Genomic DNA, 18951 nt, shown 5'->3' on the forward strand with positions numbered 1-18951 from the left:
ATGACCACATACTATAACTGCTGTTAGAAAACTGAACTGATTGTTCTCAAGGGCTACATTTTTGTTTCAAATAACAACTCTGTATTTGTTATTGAACTCTGAAGTCCCTTATATCTTTAAATTGCTAGAGAGTGACATTTGTTCTATATTAAAATTTTAAAACATTATCTCCAAGGAATTTTGTCCAGACTGTTTAGGAATCTCTACACCCTAAGCAATTTGGTGTGCATGTCCAACATGTTCACACACAATATTTAGTGCCCCAGCAATATTATTTTCTACCAATGGAAGCTTCCTGTATTTTTAACTAAATTAAATGCTCATAAAATTAACTTAGTTAAGTGATTGTGGTTTACCTAATTCAAAACTATAAATAATTTTAACCAATATAGAGAAATATTAATATGGATTATATTAAAACCGTAATAAGACTTTTTCTCAGTGTCATGCTCCTGTTAATGGGGCTCTTACTAATATAATTTCTTTTTGTTTTAACTAATACAATTTCTTAATGTAGCCCAACTCAAAAAATATTCATTAAGAAGGTAATATATGCCAGCTATTTTGCTTAGTGTAAAATATGGGTATTATATTAAAAAATAAAAAATTTACTTGTCTATTAATATAATACCAAGGTAGTACAGCATAGTATTTCATTTATTCACTCATTTATTTAATAAATATTTATTGAGTGGTAACTCTGTGCCAAGCTCTGGTTTAGATACTGATTAAGGACTTTGAATAGAGACAGGCCTATGCTTGAATTTTAGCTTTGTCACTTGTTAAGTTAGTCAGCAGCTCTTCTGAGTCTCAGTTTCCTTATCTATAAATTGAGAATAATTATATTTAGTGTATTTTTGAAAGATATAAATAATCTCACATGTATTAAGCATTTAGCATGGTGCCAGGAACATAGTAATCACTTAGATAATACTGTTACTAATATTATAGAACTAAGATATGACTGTAGGTATTTATATAGGAATGACATGATAAAAGTATAGTTTAAGAACTCAAGCTGCTGGAGCACCTGGATGGCTCAGTAGATTAACCGTCTGCCTTTGACTCAGGTCATGATCCTGGGGTCCTGGGATCAAGCCCAAGGTCATGGTCTCTGCTTAGCAGGAGAGTCTGCTTCTCCTTTTCCCTCTGTCCCTGCTCATGTGCACTCTTTCCTGCTTACTCTCTCTCTCAAATAAGTAAATTAAATCTTTAAAAAAAAGAAAGAAAGAAAGAGAACTTATGTTACTGTTGTAGGTTATGTATGGAAACCTCAATTTAGGGAGACTATCTGAAAAGCTGATAGAGATATCCATATATAAAGTGACCACAGGTAGGCCCAGGTTAGTACCTGAAAAAAATAAGGAAGGAAAAGATGTAACAGATAACGCCATAGTTAGTCTATAGGCCATAGTGATTGTGTAACAAAAGACAACTTATATTTTGCATCTAAAACATCAAGAGAAGGGAATGGTGCTGATGACAAGGAGAAATTAAGTAAAAGATACTGGAAAAATTAATGATTAAAAGCAGATGGTAGGGGCACCTAGGTGTCGCAGTCGTTTAAGCATCTGTCTTCAACTCAAGTCATGATCTCAGGGTGCTGGGATCATGCTCTGAGTCAGGCTCCCTGCTCATTGGGGATTCTGCTTCTCCCTCTCCCTCTGTCTCTGGCCCTGATTTGTGCTCTCTCAAATAAATAAATAAAATCTTAAAAAAAAAAAAGAAGAAGAAGAAAATGGCATACTGTCAACTTTTAAATTCTGTGGCTTTCATGTAAGATTTAATGTGTTTTGGAAATATTTCATAGTCTTCATATTATTTACCCAGCTTTTAATTTTTTTTTTTTTAAGATTTTATGTGTTTTTTGACAGAGAGAGAGCACAGGGAGGGGTAATGGGAGAGGGAAAGCAGGCTCCCCACTAAGCAGGAAACCTAATGTGGGGCTCAATCCCAGGATCCTGGGATCACTCCCTGAGCCTGAAGCAGATGCTTAACCGACTGAGCTACACACATGCCCCTTACCTGACTTTTTATATCCTATTTCTGTTGTTAATACTTCCCACTATTGTTTACTATCTGATATTTCTTAGATGAACTGAAATGATTTTCTTTTAATCTGTGAATTTTAAAGATTCTTCTATTTAGCAGGATTCAGTTGTTTGCATTTTACTTTGAAATTTTAAAGTAAATTTCATGAATTTTATAACTATTTTCTGAGAAGTACTCATTATAAATAGAGTTACTGTGTGATTTATTTTTTCAGTTAAATTTTTTAAAATTTATTTTTTAATTTAAATTCAGCTAACATATAGTGTATTATTAGCTTCCGAGGTAGAGTTCAGTGATTCATCAGTCTTATATAACACCTAGTTTTCATTACATCCCATGCCCTCCTTTAATGTCTGTCACCCTCTTACCCATCCCCCTACTCCTACCCCTGCTCCTGCCCCAGCAATCCTCAGTTTGCTTCCTATAATTAAGAGTCTGTTAAGCTTTGTCTCCCTGTCTGATTTCATCTTGTTTTATTTTTCCCTTCCTTCCCCTGTGCTTCTCTGTTTTGTTTCTTAAATTCAACACGAGTCAAATCCTATAATTGTCTTTCTCTGATTGACTTATTTTGCTTAGCATAAGTGTGATTTGTTTTAACTAAGATCGATAGATTAAGTTATTAGAAAAACTGTTAAATTAATTTTCTCTTCAAATACTTAAAATCTATTTAAACAAGTTTGGGTACCTTAATTTCTTTCTTTTTAAAAAAGATTTTATTTATTTATTTGACAGAGAGAGACACATTGAGAGAGGGAACATAAGCAGGGGGAGTGGGAGAGGGAGAAACAGGCTTCCCATGGAGCAGGGAGCCCCATGCAGGGCTCAGTCCCAAGACCCTGGGATCATGACCCCAGGCAAAGGCAGACACAATGAGACACCCTGGTGCACTGGGTACCTCAGTTTCATGTGTAGTGGAGGAATATGGAATTGGGACAGAGGAAGGTCTTTTCAGAAGTTAGAAAATTGTTGAAATGGGGTATCCATGAATCATATATTAAACTACAAATTCATGCAATTGGTAAAGGACATGAATTACAGGAACAAAATAAGACCCTTTTGATAGATCACGTGTAGGTACTTTATCACTATTTTGTATTTAATCCTGAATCCTGCTCATTTAGGTTTTGTAATATGCAAGGAATGTTAGGAATTTTTCTTTGAGAGAGGAATAGCTTTGATTGCCAGACTTGACTAGAATTAGAAAAAGCCCAAACTATGAGTTGTAAACTCTAGAGATGCAATACTTCCTACATCCAGACTCCTAGAATGTGTTTTAAATATGTGTATGTGTATTGTATAAAACACATGTTATATAACATATGCATATATTGGGGATGATATGTTATATAACATTTGTTTTATATATGTCTATATAACAATTCAAATACAAACATTCTAAAGTAGAAGTGGTTGTCTAAATTTTTATGAAGGCTCCAAATAATTAAATTCCTCATATTTTCAAAATGATGATTGATTCAGCTTGTCAGTTAGATAGCAGTCTAAGTCTATGCTAGATCTACTGCTTAGTAATTCTACCTCACCTAAAACAATAATAATATAGAATTGTATGTCAAAACAAATTGTATTCTCTATAGTGTTCCAAGAAATATCACTTTACTGATACATTTAAGTCTTTTGATAAGTAGAATTTTCAAGTTAACCATTTTTAATTTGTGCTTCTTTTCAGCATTTCCTTATACATTGTGAATGAAAATAAGTAAAATTTGTATATGACAAATAAATTCAGTTCTTTTTCCTTTTACTTGAATTTACCTGAATTGGTAGAATATAGCACCACCTTATGCCCTGTGTAAGAATTACAAGCTACTATTTTATTTCTGCTTTGTATTGTTAAAAACTGTATCACCAGAATTTCTTACACTGTTATTCTAAACTTTTTCTAAAAACTCAACCTCCTTCCATTTTTCTTATAATACTCAAACTGTCAACTTAATCTATAACCCTCTCAAATTGATTTATTTTAATGAGCCAGCCACTTTATCCATACTTTTTTCTTTTAATTCATAACATTTTCATCTAGGTTCTAGAGGAAACGCTTTGTGTGATTGGAAGTCTATTTGTTTTTTTGTTTGTTTGTTTATTTTTTAAGATTTTATTTATTTGTTTGACAGCCAGAGATCACAAGTAGGCAGTGAGGCAGGCAGAGAGAGAGGGGAGGAAGCAGGCTCCCTGCCCAGCAGAGAGTCCGATTCAGGGCTTGATCCCACCCTGAGATCATGACCTGAGCTGCAGGCAGAGGCTTAACCCACTGAGCCACTCAGGTGCCCCTGGAAGTCTATTTGTTTTAAAAGAAATTTAGATTAAATAAGCTCTTTTTTAAAAATAACTCTGGCAGATCTTAAGAATTTGAATTTGAATGCTTCCCTTTTTTTTTTTTTTTAAATTTATTTGACAGACAGAGATCACAAGTAGGCAGAGAGGCAGGCAGAGAGAGGAGGAAGCAGGCTTCCTGCTGAGCAGAGAGCTCCATCCCAGGTCCCTGGGATCATGACCTGAGCTGAAAGCAGAGGCTTTAACCCACTGAGCCACCCAGGCCCCCTGAATGCTTCCTTTTAAGCAGAAGAGCTACAAATTCTCTTTACTAATATCATTATTTAGTATTAAAAATAATCTGATTATTACATTGACGTTTGTTTGATATAAATAATGTGGCATTTGTCTCTCTGTTTATAATAGCTATTGTTCCATCATTTTCCAGCCTTATTAACCATGTATTGTAATATCTAAGTTGGCTGTTTTTCCAAGGAAACTTATAAATTCCCTTCCTATACTTTTTCTAAAATTGGAATTTAGGAAAGACCTCCAATGATAATGCTTAACTCACTCCCCAGCTAAAGGCATCTCCTATCAGCCCATGGCACTGCCCCCCGGAAGTACAACAAGCACATGGAAAATTTCTTCCATCTTTGAGTTTCCCAAATGTCACATCCTATGGTCACTACCAGCTTACCAGGCAAAGTGCAATATGGGCTTACCTTGTTTTATTTTGATTCATTTTATTGTGCCTCACAGATAGTGCATTCTTTTTAAGTTTTTATTCATTCATTTAAGTAATCTTTATATTGAACATGGGACTCAAATTCACGACCCGAAGATTTAGAGTTACACACTCCTCTGAGCCAGTCAGGCTACCCCTGCATTTTTTTATTTTTTTAAAGATTTTATTTATTTATTTGACAGAGTAGACACAAGTAGACAGAGAGGCAGGCAGAGAGAGAGTAGGAAGCAGGCTCCTTGCTGAGCAGAGAGCCCGATGCGGGGCTGGATCCCAGGACCCTGGGATCATGACCCGAGCCAAAGGCAGAGGCCTTAACCCACTGAGCCACCCAGGTGCCCCCACCCCTGCATTTTTTTTTTTTAACTGAAGTTTTGTGGCAATCCTATATCAAGCAAGTCTATTGGTGCCATTTTTTCAACAGCATTTGCTCACTGTGTCTCTGTGTCACATTTTCGTAATTCTCAGTATTTTAAACTTTTCATTATTACTATATTTGTTAGAGTTATCTGTGATCAGTGATTATGACTTGCTGAAAGTTTAAATGATGGTTAGTATTTTTTAGCAAAAAAGTATCTTATAATTAAGGTGTATACATTGTTTTTTAGACATAATGCTAATTATGTCTAAAATTGCACACTTAATAAACAATTGTATAGTATAAACATAACTAACTTTTCTATGCACTGGGAAACCAAAAAATTTGTTTGACTTGCTTTATTATGATACTCATTTTGTTGTGGTGGCCTGGAACCAAACCAGCAATATCTCCGAGGTACACCTCTATTTTTAGTTTGTTTAAACACTTTATGAACTATGGAGGAGGAGGCTGCAACACCTGTAATTAAATACAAATTTTCCAGCCACTAAAATCTGCATTTCTTTTTAAGATTTTATTGATTTATTTGAGAGAGAGAGAGAGATTACAAGCAGGGGGTAGGGTAGAGGGAGAAGCAGGCTCCCCACTGAGCAAGGAGCCTGATGGGACTCCATCCCGGGACCCTGGGATCATGACCGGGGTCGAAAGCAGATGCTTAACGACTGAGCCACCCAGGTGCCCCTAATTTTATCTTAACACTGTAATATATGGGTAATTCCAAATAATGCTTTCTCATACTGTATTAGTAATTTCGTAACAAGAGCTTTTTCTTTCAACATGAGCTTTCTTTAAATATCAGATTTTGAAAAAATCATGGCAGATATTTAAATGAGGAAAAAGAACAGAATTTTGAATATAGTTGGTACTTTGGAGAGAGAGCAAGGAGACCTACCTAGGTCCATCTCTGGTTCTGTGATCAAGGAGAATTGTGACAAATACATTTCTTTATTTTTCAGACTTTCCTCAATCAAAGAGAAGTCTGGACTGGATTGCTTTTTATACTTCTACCTTAAATATTTTATAATTCTAAACTACTATCCCTTACCATTCCATATGGGTGACTATAAACATATTCACAAAATATTTTAGATGAAATTCCATTTGATAATGCTATAGTCAAAATTGATTTGAAAGGAAATCATGTTTTCTATTTGATGTCAGAATCTTAATTCAAACTCTCAAATGGTAATTTGTCTAAATACTGTGTGAGTATATCTTTCCTTTCTTCTGTGTAACAGTTGTCATCTTCCAGGGTCATGTTAATTATGCCTCGCCCAATTGGCTTTGAAGAATGTCAGCATCTGTTATTAGTCCTTGATATATTCCCATCCAAGGGATTTACAGGGGAACTAAATGAAAATCTGTATATACTCTTACTCACCATTAATAGTTGAACTTGAACTTTTGGCTCAAGCCCCTGTCTGAGCCTCATTGAGTTATAAAAAATTTTGAATTTAGTACCCAGAGTATATTTTGTTTTGGAAATATGATCTAATGGTAGAAGCATTGATCCAAAATTCTTAGGCTGTAGACCTAATATTTCTACAAACTCCTTGTAAAATTCAGATTCTATATAACCTCTGGGTACCTTAATTTCTCTGTTTATTAAAATGACTAATTTTTATCTACCCCTTACTGCCTCATAGGGATGTTGTTGAAATATCATATATAATGACTCGTTTCTGTCATGGGCAATATACTTACAAAGATGAATTCTAATAATTTAAGGTCACATTTTAATTTTTCAGAATTAAAAATACACATATCTTTTATACCCCAAAGGTGTAGCAGTGCTTGTGATTAATGACTGATTGGAAGCTTGAGTAACAGCTCAGCAGTAATGGTAATTTCTTAAATTTCAGTTTAAGAAGAAATCTCCAAAGAAAAGATGAGTATAAAAATGGAAAACTTACATAAGTTGAAAAGTAACGAAAACTAAAATAAAATGAAACAGAGAAAATACATACATCAAAGCTTACAAAGGGCAGTCAGCATCTAAACAGTCAATATAATTTATTAAAATATGTAACAAAAATACCAAGTCTGTAATAGACCTATGAAAATAGAGGTGAATAGGCAGTTGACACAAAAGGAGACAAAAATAATAAGCACATCAGGAAAAGTCCAATCTTGCTAGTAATCAGAGAACTTCAAATTAATGCAAAAGTTGGTACAATACCACTTTATTATATCATTTTATTGCATAAATAAAAATTGACACAAAATTGATGTAATACCGTATACAAAATATGTGGAATACTATAATGAATATTTTATGGACCCACACCTTGCTTAAGAAATCATTCCCCACCATCACCCAGTTTTTTTTTTTTTTAAGATTATTTATTTATTTATTTATTATTTTGAGATACAGCATGACCTGAGAGAGGTATAGAAGGAGACGGAGAGAGAATCTCCTGCTGACTCCCCACTGAGCATGCAGCCTAATGCCATGCTCCATCCCAGGACCCCTGAGATCATGACCTAAGCCCAAAACAGGAGTCAAATGCTTAACTGACTGAGACACCCAGTTGCCCCCCACCATCCAGGTTTTTTTTAATGATAACACTACTGACCAAGTTATGGTAGTGGCAGAATTATTACACTATACATTGTTGGTGGTATTGTAAAATTGGATCACTGTTTTACAAAGCAATATAGTAACACATGTCATTAGCCTTAAAAGTGTGCATACTTTTGGCCTAGGAGTTCTTTTGAAGGATATTATTCATGAAAGGAAAAGCATTTAGACAAATAGCCTTCATTTTATTATTATTTATACTGATGAGAAATTAGAAATGACCTCGATATCCAACATTTTAGAAATAAGTAATGATATTCCAATTCAATGGATTAATTATAGAACCAGTCAAATTAAAAAAAAACTATTACTTAGCAAAATGTTTTTTCTCATTATGGCAAAAGACACATAACATAAAATTTACCATTTTAACCATTTTTAAGTGTATGATTCTGTGCAGTAAGTACATTCACATTGTTATGCAACCATCACTACTATTCATATCTAGAACTTGTTCCATCATCCCCAGCTGAATCTCTTTACCTATAAAACAACTCTCCATTTCCTCCTCTTTCCACTCTTGGCAAATACTGTTCTTTCTGTCTCTGAATTTAACTAATCTGGATACCTCATATAATTAGAATCATACAATATTTGTCCCTTTGTGTCTGGCTTACTTCACATAGCATAATGTCTTCATGGTTTATCCACGTGCAGTATATGTTAGAATTTTATTCCCTTTTAAGGCTGAAGAATATTCTATTGTATGTGCATTCCACATTTTGTTTATCCATTCATTCATCAGTAGACATTTGGATTCTTTGCACCATTCAGCTCTTGAGAATAATGCTACTATGAAGACAGTTGTACAAATATCTGTTTGATACACATCCACAAATGGAATTGCTGGGTCATGTAGTAATTTCATGTTTAATTTTGGGGGAATTGACAGTCTTTTCCACAATGGCTTCATATTTTACATTCCTACCAGCAACGAACAAGATTTTCAATTTCTCCACATCTTTATTAGCACTTACTATTTTCTGGTTTGGGTTTCTTTTTTTTTTTTTTTTTTAATAGCTAGCCTATTTGGTATGAAGTGGTAGCTCATTGTGGTTCTGATTTGCATTTCCCTAATGATATGTTGAGCATCTTTTCATGTGCTTATTAGCCATCTGTTATCTTCTTCAGAGAAATGTGTATTCAAGTCTTGTGACCATTTTTTAATCGAGTTTTTTGGGGTTTTGTTGTGTTATAAGAGTTTTTAATATATTCTGGATATTAATACATTTTCAGGTGTATGATTGCAGATATTTTCATTCTGTGGGCTGCTTTTTCACTATGTTGATACATTTTCTTCAAGCTCTGTTTTTAATACACATCTTTTGTTTAAAAGTAAAAATTAGTGCCTTAGAGATGGCACATATCTATACTGAAATATGAATAGATTTTAAGTGTAGGTACTCAATTTTCATATTGAAATTAAATATGGACTTAAGGGAATCAATGTAACCACTATGTAAGTTAAAAAATAGAATATTATCAGCACCCCAGGAACCCTTGCTCTACCCAATTTTGTCCTGGTTCCTCCCTGTCTTCATCTCCTACTCCATTTCCTTCATTCTCCTAGCTCATTCTAGCCATTCTAGTCACATTGCTGTTCTTCTAACACCAGGCACACTCTTACCTCAGAGCTTCTGATAGAGTATTCCCTCTATGTGGAATGCTTTGCTACCCACCATTCCTTTAGCTCATAAAAAGATTGGTCACATGATCCCGGTTGACATAAGTGGATAATTATCACAGATTATAGTACTAAGTAAGCTCTTGGAACACTGAAAAAATAAATTTTTTAAAAATCCCATATGATTCAAATTGAAAAAAAAAAACATTAAAAAAAAAGTAATCTAGCACTCTTCACCCATCCCTTCCACCAGCCCTACATCCACAAAGCTTACTCCCTTGCCTTCTGTGCAGCAAAAATGGCTGACCTTTCTATAGTCAGAGCACATTGTTTTGGTGTCATATCCAAGAGTTGCCAAATCCAATGCCATGAAGCTTTTCTACTATGTTTTCTTCTTAGAATTTTATAGCTTTAGTACTTACATTTAGGTCTTTGATCCATTTTGTGTTAATTTTTGTTAATGGTGTAAGGAATTCAAATTAACTATTTTGCATTTGGATATCCAGGTTTCCCAGCTTCATTTGTTGGCCAGATTATCCTTTCTCCCATTGAATGGTCTGAACATCTTTTTTTTTTTTATTTCCTTAAGATTTTATTTATTTGGGACGCCTGGGTGGCTCAGTTGGTTAAGCCACTGCCTTCGGCTCAGGCCATGATCCCAGAGTCCTGGGATCAAGTCCCATGCGGGGCTTCTTGCTCAGCGGGGAGCTTGCTTCTCTCTCTACCTCTGCCTGCCACTCTGTCTGCCTTGTGCTCTCTCTCTCTCTCTTTCTGACAAATAAATAAACAAAATCTTAAAAAAAAAAAAAAAAGATTTTATTTTCGAGACAGAGCATGTGGGCAAGTGAGGGGGAGGAAAAGGGGAAAGGAGTGGGACAAGCAGACTCTGAGCAAAGCGTGGAGCCTGACACCGGGCTAGATCTCAGGATCCAGACCATGACCTGAGCCAAAACCAAGAGTTGGGGGCTTACTCAACTGAGCTATCCAGGTGCCTCTGGTCTTAAAATCTTTGTTGAAAACTACTGATTATGCATGTAAGAGTTTATTTCTGGGCTATCTATGTATTCCATTGGTCTCTATATTTGTCTTTATGCCACAATCACACTGTTGATTGTGTAGCTTTGAAGTGATTTTTTAAATTGGGACATGTAAGTTCTCTAACTTTGTTCTTATTTTCCAGTAGCAAATATTTTAGATTAACATTAAATAATAATAATAACAATAAGATAATGTTAATTAGAATATAAAAAGTAAGTTTTTTTTTTTAAAGATTTTATTTATTTGACAGAGAAAGAGATCGCAAGTAGGCAGAGAGGCAGGCACAAGGAGAGATGGGGGAAGCGAGCTTCCCGGGGAGCAGAGAGCCCGATGTGGGGCTCGATCCCAGGACCGTGGGATCATGACCCGAGCCGAAGGCAGAGGCTTTTTTTTTTTTTTTAAAGATTTTATTTATTTATTTGACAGACAGAGATCATAAGTAGGCAGAGAGGCAGGCAGAGAGAGAGGGAGGAAGCAGGCTCCCTGCTGAGCAGAGAGCCCGATGTGGGGCTCGATCCCAGGACCCTATCATGACCTGAGCCGAAGGCAGAGGCTTTAACCCACTGAGCCACCCAGGCGCCCCTAAAAAGTAAGTTTTTATGTAAGACCAGTCTTAGGAAGGATTACATAGAATCAAACTAGGATGATAGAATTATGCAGATTTTTCCCCTATTTCTAAACTTCCAATTTTATATGTATTTTGGTGCTATGAATATACATATTAATAACATAAAATATGAAAATATAAATTATGGAAATAATTATCATTTATATAATAGGAAAATGATATATAAATACATGTTAGGATTATTTAGCCTTTAAAAAAGTGGGTGTGGGCTCCAAAACTGTTAGAACTTGTACAGGAATTCAGTAAAGTGTCAGGATATAAAATCAAGGCACAGAAATCAGTTGCATTTCTATACAGCAACAGCAAGACAGAAGAAAGAGAAATTAAGGAGTCAGTTCCATTTACAGTTGCACCCAAAACCATAGGAATAAACCTAACCAAAGAGGCAAAGAGTCTATTCTCAGAAAACTATAAAGTACTCATGAAAGAAATTGAGGAAGACACAAAGAAATGGAAAAATGCTCCATGCTCATGGATTGGAAGAACAAATATTGTGAAAATATCTATACTACCTAAACCAATCTACACATTTAATGCAATCCTTATCAAAATCCCTTCCATTTTTTTCAAAGAAATGGAACAAATAATTCTAAAATTCATATAGAACCAGAAAAGACCTCGAATAGCCAAAGGAATATTGAAAAAGAAAGCCAAAGTTGGTGGCATCACAATTCCGGACTTCGAGCTCTATTACAAAGCTGTCATCATCAAGACCGTATGGTACTGGCACAAAAAAAGACACATGGATCAATGGAACAGAATAGAGACCCCAGAAATAGACCCTCAACTCTATGGTCAACTAATCTTATACAGAGCAGGAAGGAATGTCCAATGGAAAAAAGACCGTCTCTTCAACAGATGGTGTTGGGAAAATTGGACAGCCACATGCGGAAAAATGAAATTGGACCATTTCCTTACCCCACAAACAAAAATAGCCTCAAAATGGATGAAAGACCTCAGTGTGATATAGGAATCCATCAAAATTTTGAGAAAAACACAGGCAGCAACCTTTTTGACCTCGGCCACAGCAACTTCTTCCTAGAAACATTGCCAAAAGCAAGGGAAGCAAGGGCAAAAATGAACTATTTGGACTTCACCAAGATCAAAAGCTTTTGCACAAGAAAGAATACAGTCAATAAAACCGAAAGACAACTGAGAGAATGGGAGAAGATACTCACAAATGACATATCAGATAAAGGGCTAGTATCCAAAATCAATAAAGAACTTATCCAACTCAACACCCAAAGAACAAATAATCCCATCAAGAAATGGGCAGAAGACATGAACAGACATTTCTGCAAAGAAGACATCCAATGGCCAACAGACACATGAAAAAGTGCTCCACGTCACTTGGCATCAGGGAGATACAAATCAAAACCACAATGAGATACCACCTCACACCAATAGAATGGCTCAAATTAACAAGTCAGGAAATGACAGATGCTGGCGAGGATGCGGAGAAAGGGGAACCCTCCTACACTCTTGGTGGGAATGCAAGTTGGTGCACCCACTCTGGAAAACAGCATGGAGATTCTTCAAAAAGCTGAAAATAGAGCTACCCTCTGGCCCAGCAGTTGCACTACTGGTTATTTACCCTAAAGATACAAACGCAATGATCTGAAGGGACATGTGCTCCCGAATGTTTATAGCAGCAATGTCCACAATAGCCAAACTGTGGAAAGAACCTTGATATCCATCAACAGATGAATGGATGAAGAAGATGTGGCATCAATGGAATACTATGCAGCCATCAAAAGAAATGAAATCTTGCCATTTACGACGACGTGGATGGAACTGCAGGGTATTAAGCTTAGCGAAATACGTCAATCAAAGAAATACAACTATCATGTGATCTCCCTGATAGGAGAAAGCGGAGATGCAACATGAGGGGTTTGGGGGGGGGTAAGAAAAGAATAAATGAAACAAGATGGGATCGGGAGGGAGACAAACCATAAGATACTCTTAACCTCACAAAACAAACTGAGGGTTGCTGGGGGAAGGGTGGTCTGGAGAGGGTGGTGTGGTTATGGACATTGGGGAGGGTATATGCTATGGTAAGTGCTGTGAAATATGTAAACCTGGCGATTCACAGACCCGTACCCCTGGGGATAAAAATACATTACATGTTTATTAAAAATTTTAAAAATTAATTTAAAAAAGTCGGTGTGGGGCGCCTGGGTGGCTCAGTCTTTAAGCGTCTGCCTTCAGCTCAGGTCATGATCCCAGGATTGTGGGATGGAGCCCCGCACTGGGCTCCCTCCTGGGTGAGGAGCCTGCTTCTTCTCCCACTCCCCCGCTTGTGTTCTCTTGCTGTGTCTCCGTCAAATGAATAAATAAAATCTTAAAAAATAATAATAAATTAACAAAGTGGGTGAGAAGTCATTCTCAGTGTAAATTATCTTTGTTCTCCCCTTTTTAGTGCCATAGTAAGTAGTTCTATAATCAATTATTAGTGTTTTTTATATATTGTATATAGCTAATGCGTATGGTTTCAGTAGCTTTCTTAATATGATTAAAGTCTTGGGCTTATTATTTAAATATCCTCCCAGGGGCGCCTGGGTGGCTCAGTGGGTTAAGCTGCTGCCTTCGGCTCAGGTCATGATCTCAGGGTCCTGGGATCAAGTCCCACATCGGGCTCTCTGCTCAGCAGGGAGCCTGCTTCCTCCTCTCTCTCTCTGCCTACCTCTCTGCCTACTTGTGATCTCTCTCTGTCAAATAAATAAATAAAATCTTTAAAATAAATAAATAAATAAATATCCTCCCAGATAATTTTTCAAAATCCTTTTTTATAAAGTCATTTCAAAACCTTGTAAATATGTTTGGAATTCATTAGGAATAGAACAGAAATGTTTTACATTATAGGTAGACAAGCCTATAATGAAAAATTGAAGGGTATTTTTGTACACATTTATGGCAATGACACAATTTCTCACATCTTCAATGGAGAATTTTTTACTTTTTGCATATGGCGTCATCTTTGAGTTTTATTTAATTCTAGTTGAGAGCTCCTGGAGCTCTCGGTTTCAACCAGAAGGGATTTGGCTAACCAGAAATAGAAATGATCGCATAGAACGTTTTCTCAAAATTGATGTTTATGAGCATTTTGTTATATCTGTAAAACTTATTCAGTATTGTTTTGGTTACCTGGACTTGTACAGGTAATTTTGGTTGTCATATACTTTAACTTTTAAATACAAAGTCATCACTTTTCCTTTCAACATCAGTTTTAGTGGTCCTTAATCATTTTTACCATGTTCCAAGCACTAATCCTGCCCTAATTATCATGGCAGTATTTTTTTATTAAAATATTTATTTATTTATTTGAGAGAGAGAGCGAGTGAGAGAGCACATGAGTGGTGGGAGGGGCAGAGGGAAAGAATCCTCAAGCAGATACCCTGCTGAGCGCAGAGCCTGACTCATGGAAAGTGGGGAGGATCCTTGATCCCATGACCCATGAGATCATGACCTGAGCCAAAACAGACCTGGAGGGACACTCAACCAGCTGAGCCACCTAGGTGCCCCTGTAGCACCATTTTTATTTATTACACTGTTTCCGTACTTCCCTCACTCTCATGAACTTTGTCTTTCTTCTTTTTTCCATGATGTATTTTCCTAGCTTTTCATAAACTCTGCTAATCCTTCAAGATATGGTTCATAGATTGCCCTCTCCGTTTACATCGATGCCCAAGCACCGCCCCCATCAGTCAGGCACTATTGAATACCTACAATGTGCCAGGCACTATTTTAGGAACTAGAGTTATTATTTTGCACATGTGATTATTTTCTTGTTCTAACCGTGTACTACTGTCAATTATAATTGGATTATGTTAGGTTGGTTTTCTGTTTGTTTTACCTCTTAATGATATCGCAGATTCCTGGAGATCAGTGCTATATTTGACATTTCTTTTATATCCTCCTCAGTTTTTCTTTATTATTCTGCATGCTAGAAACATTTACTAAGTATTTGAAAAAAAATTTTTTTCCTTCATTTCAGGAGTGGCAATGTGTACAATCAAAAGGTTGCTTTTTCTTAGAAGAAGACGGTGAAATCATTAGTCATCAATATAGGATGCAAATAGCTCAGAGATCCATGGTTTATCTAACAATTAAACCATTAAACCTGAGTCAAGTTGAAGGCAAGTTTTAAGTTTTTCATGTATTTTTAAAATCTCAATTTATGCCCTCTTTGAAAATATTTATGTAGATATTTGGTAGCCTTAGTAAAGAAAATAATCTACCTAAGAAACATAGTTACATATACTTCAAGAAAGAATTAGTTTATATTTGGACTGTGTTATCATATTTTGCAAAGTATTTAAGTTGTTTTTTGTTATGTTTAAAGCATGTTCTATTTTAATTCATTTAAAAGCAGAACAAGGTGTACACTGGTTTCCTCATGACATGGAATTAGCTTTATTTACTAATTAATTTTTAGCTTTTCCATTTGTGAATTTTTTTTTCTTTTTTTTTAAGATTTTATTTATTTATTAGAGAGAGAGAGAGGGAGAGAGAGCAAGCACAGGCAGACAGAATGGCAGGCAAAGGGAGAGGGAGAAGCAGGCTCCCTGCCAAGCAAGGAGCCCGATGTGGGACTCGATCCCAGGACGCTGGGATCATGACCTGAGCCGAAGGCAGCTGCTTAACCAACTGAGCCACCCAGGCGTCCCCATTTGTGAATTTTTTTAATTCATATGTTTAAGAGAGTTTTATAGGAACATAATTTGTGCCAATATGAACTGCAAACAACCTTTATTAATAATCTTTGCATTCATGGTAATACTGTTTTTTTGTATTTAAATGTTAGGTACAAATTAATCTCCTAGTGTCTGAAATTGTTATTGTATTTTTAATTAGTGAAAATGTCTATAAGGTTACTTTCCCTAGATATCCTTTTAATGTTGATTATTCTAAGTATCAATTTTTATTTTAATTTTATTATGTTTACATAATAAGAAAATACTTTATAACTAGATGAATCTTCCCCATTCTGTTCTTTTTTCTTCCGAAGGTAGAGATTATAAAAGTTTTTACTGTGTATCTTACGAGATGCTTAAAACATTTGGTGGTTGATGCTTTTAAGTGACAATTACAATTATCACTTTTTTAGATAAAAGTATCAAGATAGGCCTGCATATTCAATGCAGATGTTAATTCTCCATATTCTTATGAAGGAGATCCTTTATTCAATAATTTATCAGTTACCAATTGAGGGCCTTATATATCAAATATCATTTTAGGTGTTTAGGATACATAAGAGTACATGTACAACAACAACAGAGTACAAAAAAGACAAAACTTCTTGCCCTTATGAACTTACATTCTAGTGGGGGAAACTAATAATAAATAATAAACATAATAAATAGTAAATGGTAGGGCATATTAGAAAGTGACAAGTCCTATGGGAAAAATAGACAGGGATAAGGCATTGTGAAACCTGAGGGAATATGAGTTGCCATTGAAATGGAGTGGTTAGTGTATACTTCATTAAGAAGTTGACCTTTGAGCAAAGACTTTGAAAGAGGTGTAATAATTATCAACTGCTATATAACAAATTACCCCAAAACTCAGTGGCTTAAAATAATTAAATAGTTATTCACTAGTAAGCAGGTTTGCTAAATAGTTATTTTGTTTTGAGCTGTGCTTCATTTTTCTCTGTAGGACTCACTCATGCAGCTGTGATCAGCTGCAGGTTAGGTCACTGCTGGCTTTACTGGTCTTGGCTGGTCTCTATGTGAGGTCTCAGCTGGGACAACTGGACTCTGCCCCATTTAATCTCTTACCTTCTAGTGAGTTAGCCTGGACTTGTTCTCTTCATGTAACAGGGAACTCAAAGAAAAAGCAGAAGCACTTAGGGCTTCCTGAGGCTTTTGCTACATTCTGTTGTTCACAGCAGGTTATAAGCAAGTCCAGATTTATAACATGGAGAACTAGACTTTTCTCTTGTTGGAGGAGCTGCAAAGTTGCATTGTAATATGCTGTGAATATAGAGAGGGCAGCCATTTCTGCTGTCTTCCACAGAAGGCAAGGGAGTAAGCTTTCTGGATATAGGGCTGGTGGAAGGGATGGGTGAAGAGTGGTAGGTGGCCAAGCGTTCCACATAGAGGGAATACTCTAATCAGATGCTCTGAGGTGAGAGTGTGACTGGTGTTAGAAGAATAGCAAGGTCACTAGAATGGCTAGAATGAGCTAGGAGAATGAAGGAATAAAGCAGGAGATGAAGACAGGGAGGAACCAGGACAAAATGGGGTAGAAATGATTTTGTTTGTTGGTTTGTTTTTGCCATAATAAAGACTCGGGCTTCTGAGAGAAATGAGGACTGTTGGGAGGATTTTTCCTGTGGCTGCCCTCATGATTTTTTCTTTATCTTTAATTTACAACTGTTTGAATATATGTCTAGGTACTTTTGTTTTTCTCATTGATGCTGTTATTGTGGAGTGTGTTTGTATTTATTCTGCTTGGATTTTTGACTTACTGTCTTTCATTATTTTTAGAAAGATTTTCCACTTTTATTTCTTCAAATATCTCTTCTGCTCTTTCTTTTCTTTTTCCATTTATATGGTGCCTGACATCTAGTCTGCCATGCTGCACCACAGATAGGCCAGTGCTTGCATCTCCTCTCTTCCTGGAAGGGTGTGACTTTTCTTGGATTTCATACTACTTGGTTACCCTGGGACCTCAGCTCTGATGAGTTCAAGGAATAAGAAATTATGATTTATGTACTGTTTCTTATTGTTAGGGTGGGAGCAACATTTATCCAACTCTCAACTCCATGAGAGGATTTTGAGTAGAGATAGTACATAACCTGACATATTTTAACAAAAGCAGTCAGGTTGCTATGTTGGAAATAGATTGAAGGGTACCCAAGTGCATGTAAGGGGTCCAGCTATGATGCTATTATAGACTTATAGGAAGGTACTGCTGATGCTTTGAATCAGAAATGTAGAAGTGATAAGAAGTGGATATCCTGGATATATTTTGAAAGCTAAACCACAGGATTTCCTGAAGACTGGCTATCATATGCAGGAGAAGAAAAAAGTTAAAGATGATTTCAAGATTTTTGGCTTGATTGGAAGTATGGCAACTGGAGGATGAATTACTATTTACTGAGACTGAGAAAGAATATAGATGGACAGTGGCTTTTTTTTAAGGGGTTGGAGAAGGTCAGTTTTAGACATAGAAGTTCAAGTGGAAATGTCAAATAGGCAGTTGATTATATGGGTGTAAAGTTCAAAGAAAAGGTTCCAGTTGGAGATGTAAATTATGGAGTTGCCAGCACATAGGTGGGATCTAACATCTTTTCCCCCAGTGCCTTTCCATAGGTAAGCTAGTGCTTGAATCTCCTCTCTTGGAAAGGGTTTGTTTTTCCTTGGATTTCAGGCCTTGCAACCTCAGCTTTCTGATAAATTTAAGAAAAGTTCTGATTTTTAGAAAGTAAGTATAGACAATATTTCTAGCAAGGTCACTGTATATAGTTATAGATGCTGTGATGTTTCTATATAAAAAACGGTTACGTATTTCTATATAAAAACAGGTTATGTATTTCTTAAAAAAAAAAAATCCAAAGGGGAAAGAAACCACCAGCTTCTATTTACATAGGAAAGAGTAAGTAGTAATTGCTTATTTTAAGATGTTT

At 35.9% G+C, this 18951-nt stretch overlaps 1 protein-coding gene across 1 annotated transcript in view; it reads left to right on the forward strand.

Annotated features, from left to right (window-relative positions):
* Positions 1 to 18951, forward strand: part of EFCAB7 (EF-hand calcium binding domain 7) — a 50664-nt gene that overhangs the window by 9756 nt on the left and 21957 nt on the right. The window contains exon 7 of the mRNA XM_044238372.1: positions 15313 to 15454. Coding sequence (XP_044094307.1) covers positions 15313 to 15454 — 142 coding nt within the window. The remainder of the gene's footprint in view (positions 1 to 15312; positions 15455 to 18951) is intronic.

This window comes from Neovison vison, chromosome 2, assembly GCF_020171115.1.
Source record: "Neovison vison isolate M4711 chromosome 2, ASM_NN_V1, whole genome shotgun sequence".
NCBI lineage: Eukaryota > Metazoa > Chordata > Mammalia > Carnivora > Mustelidae > Neogale > Neogale vison.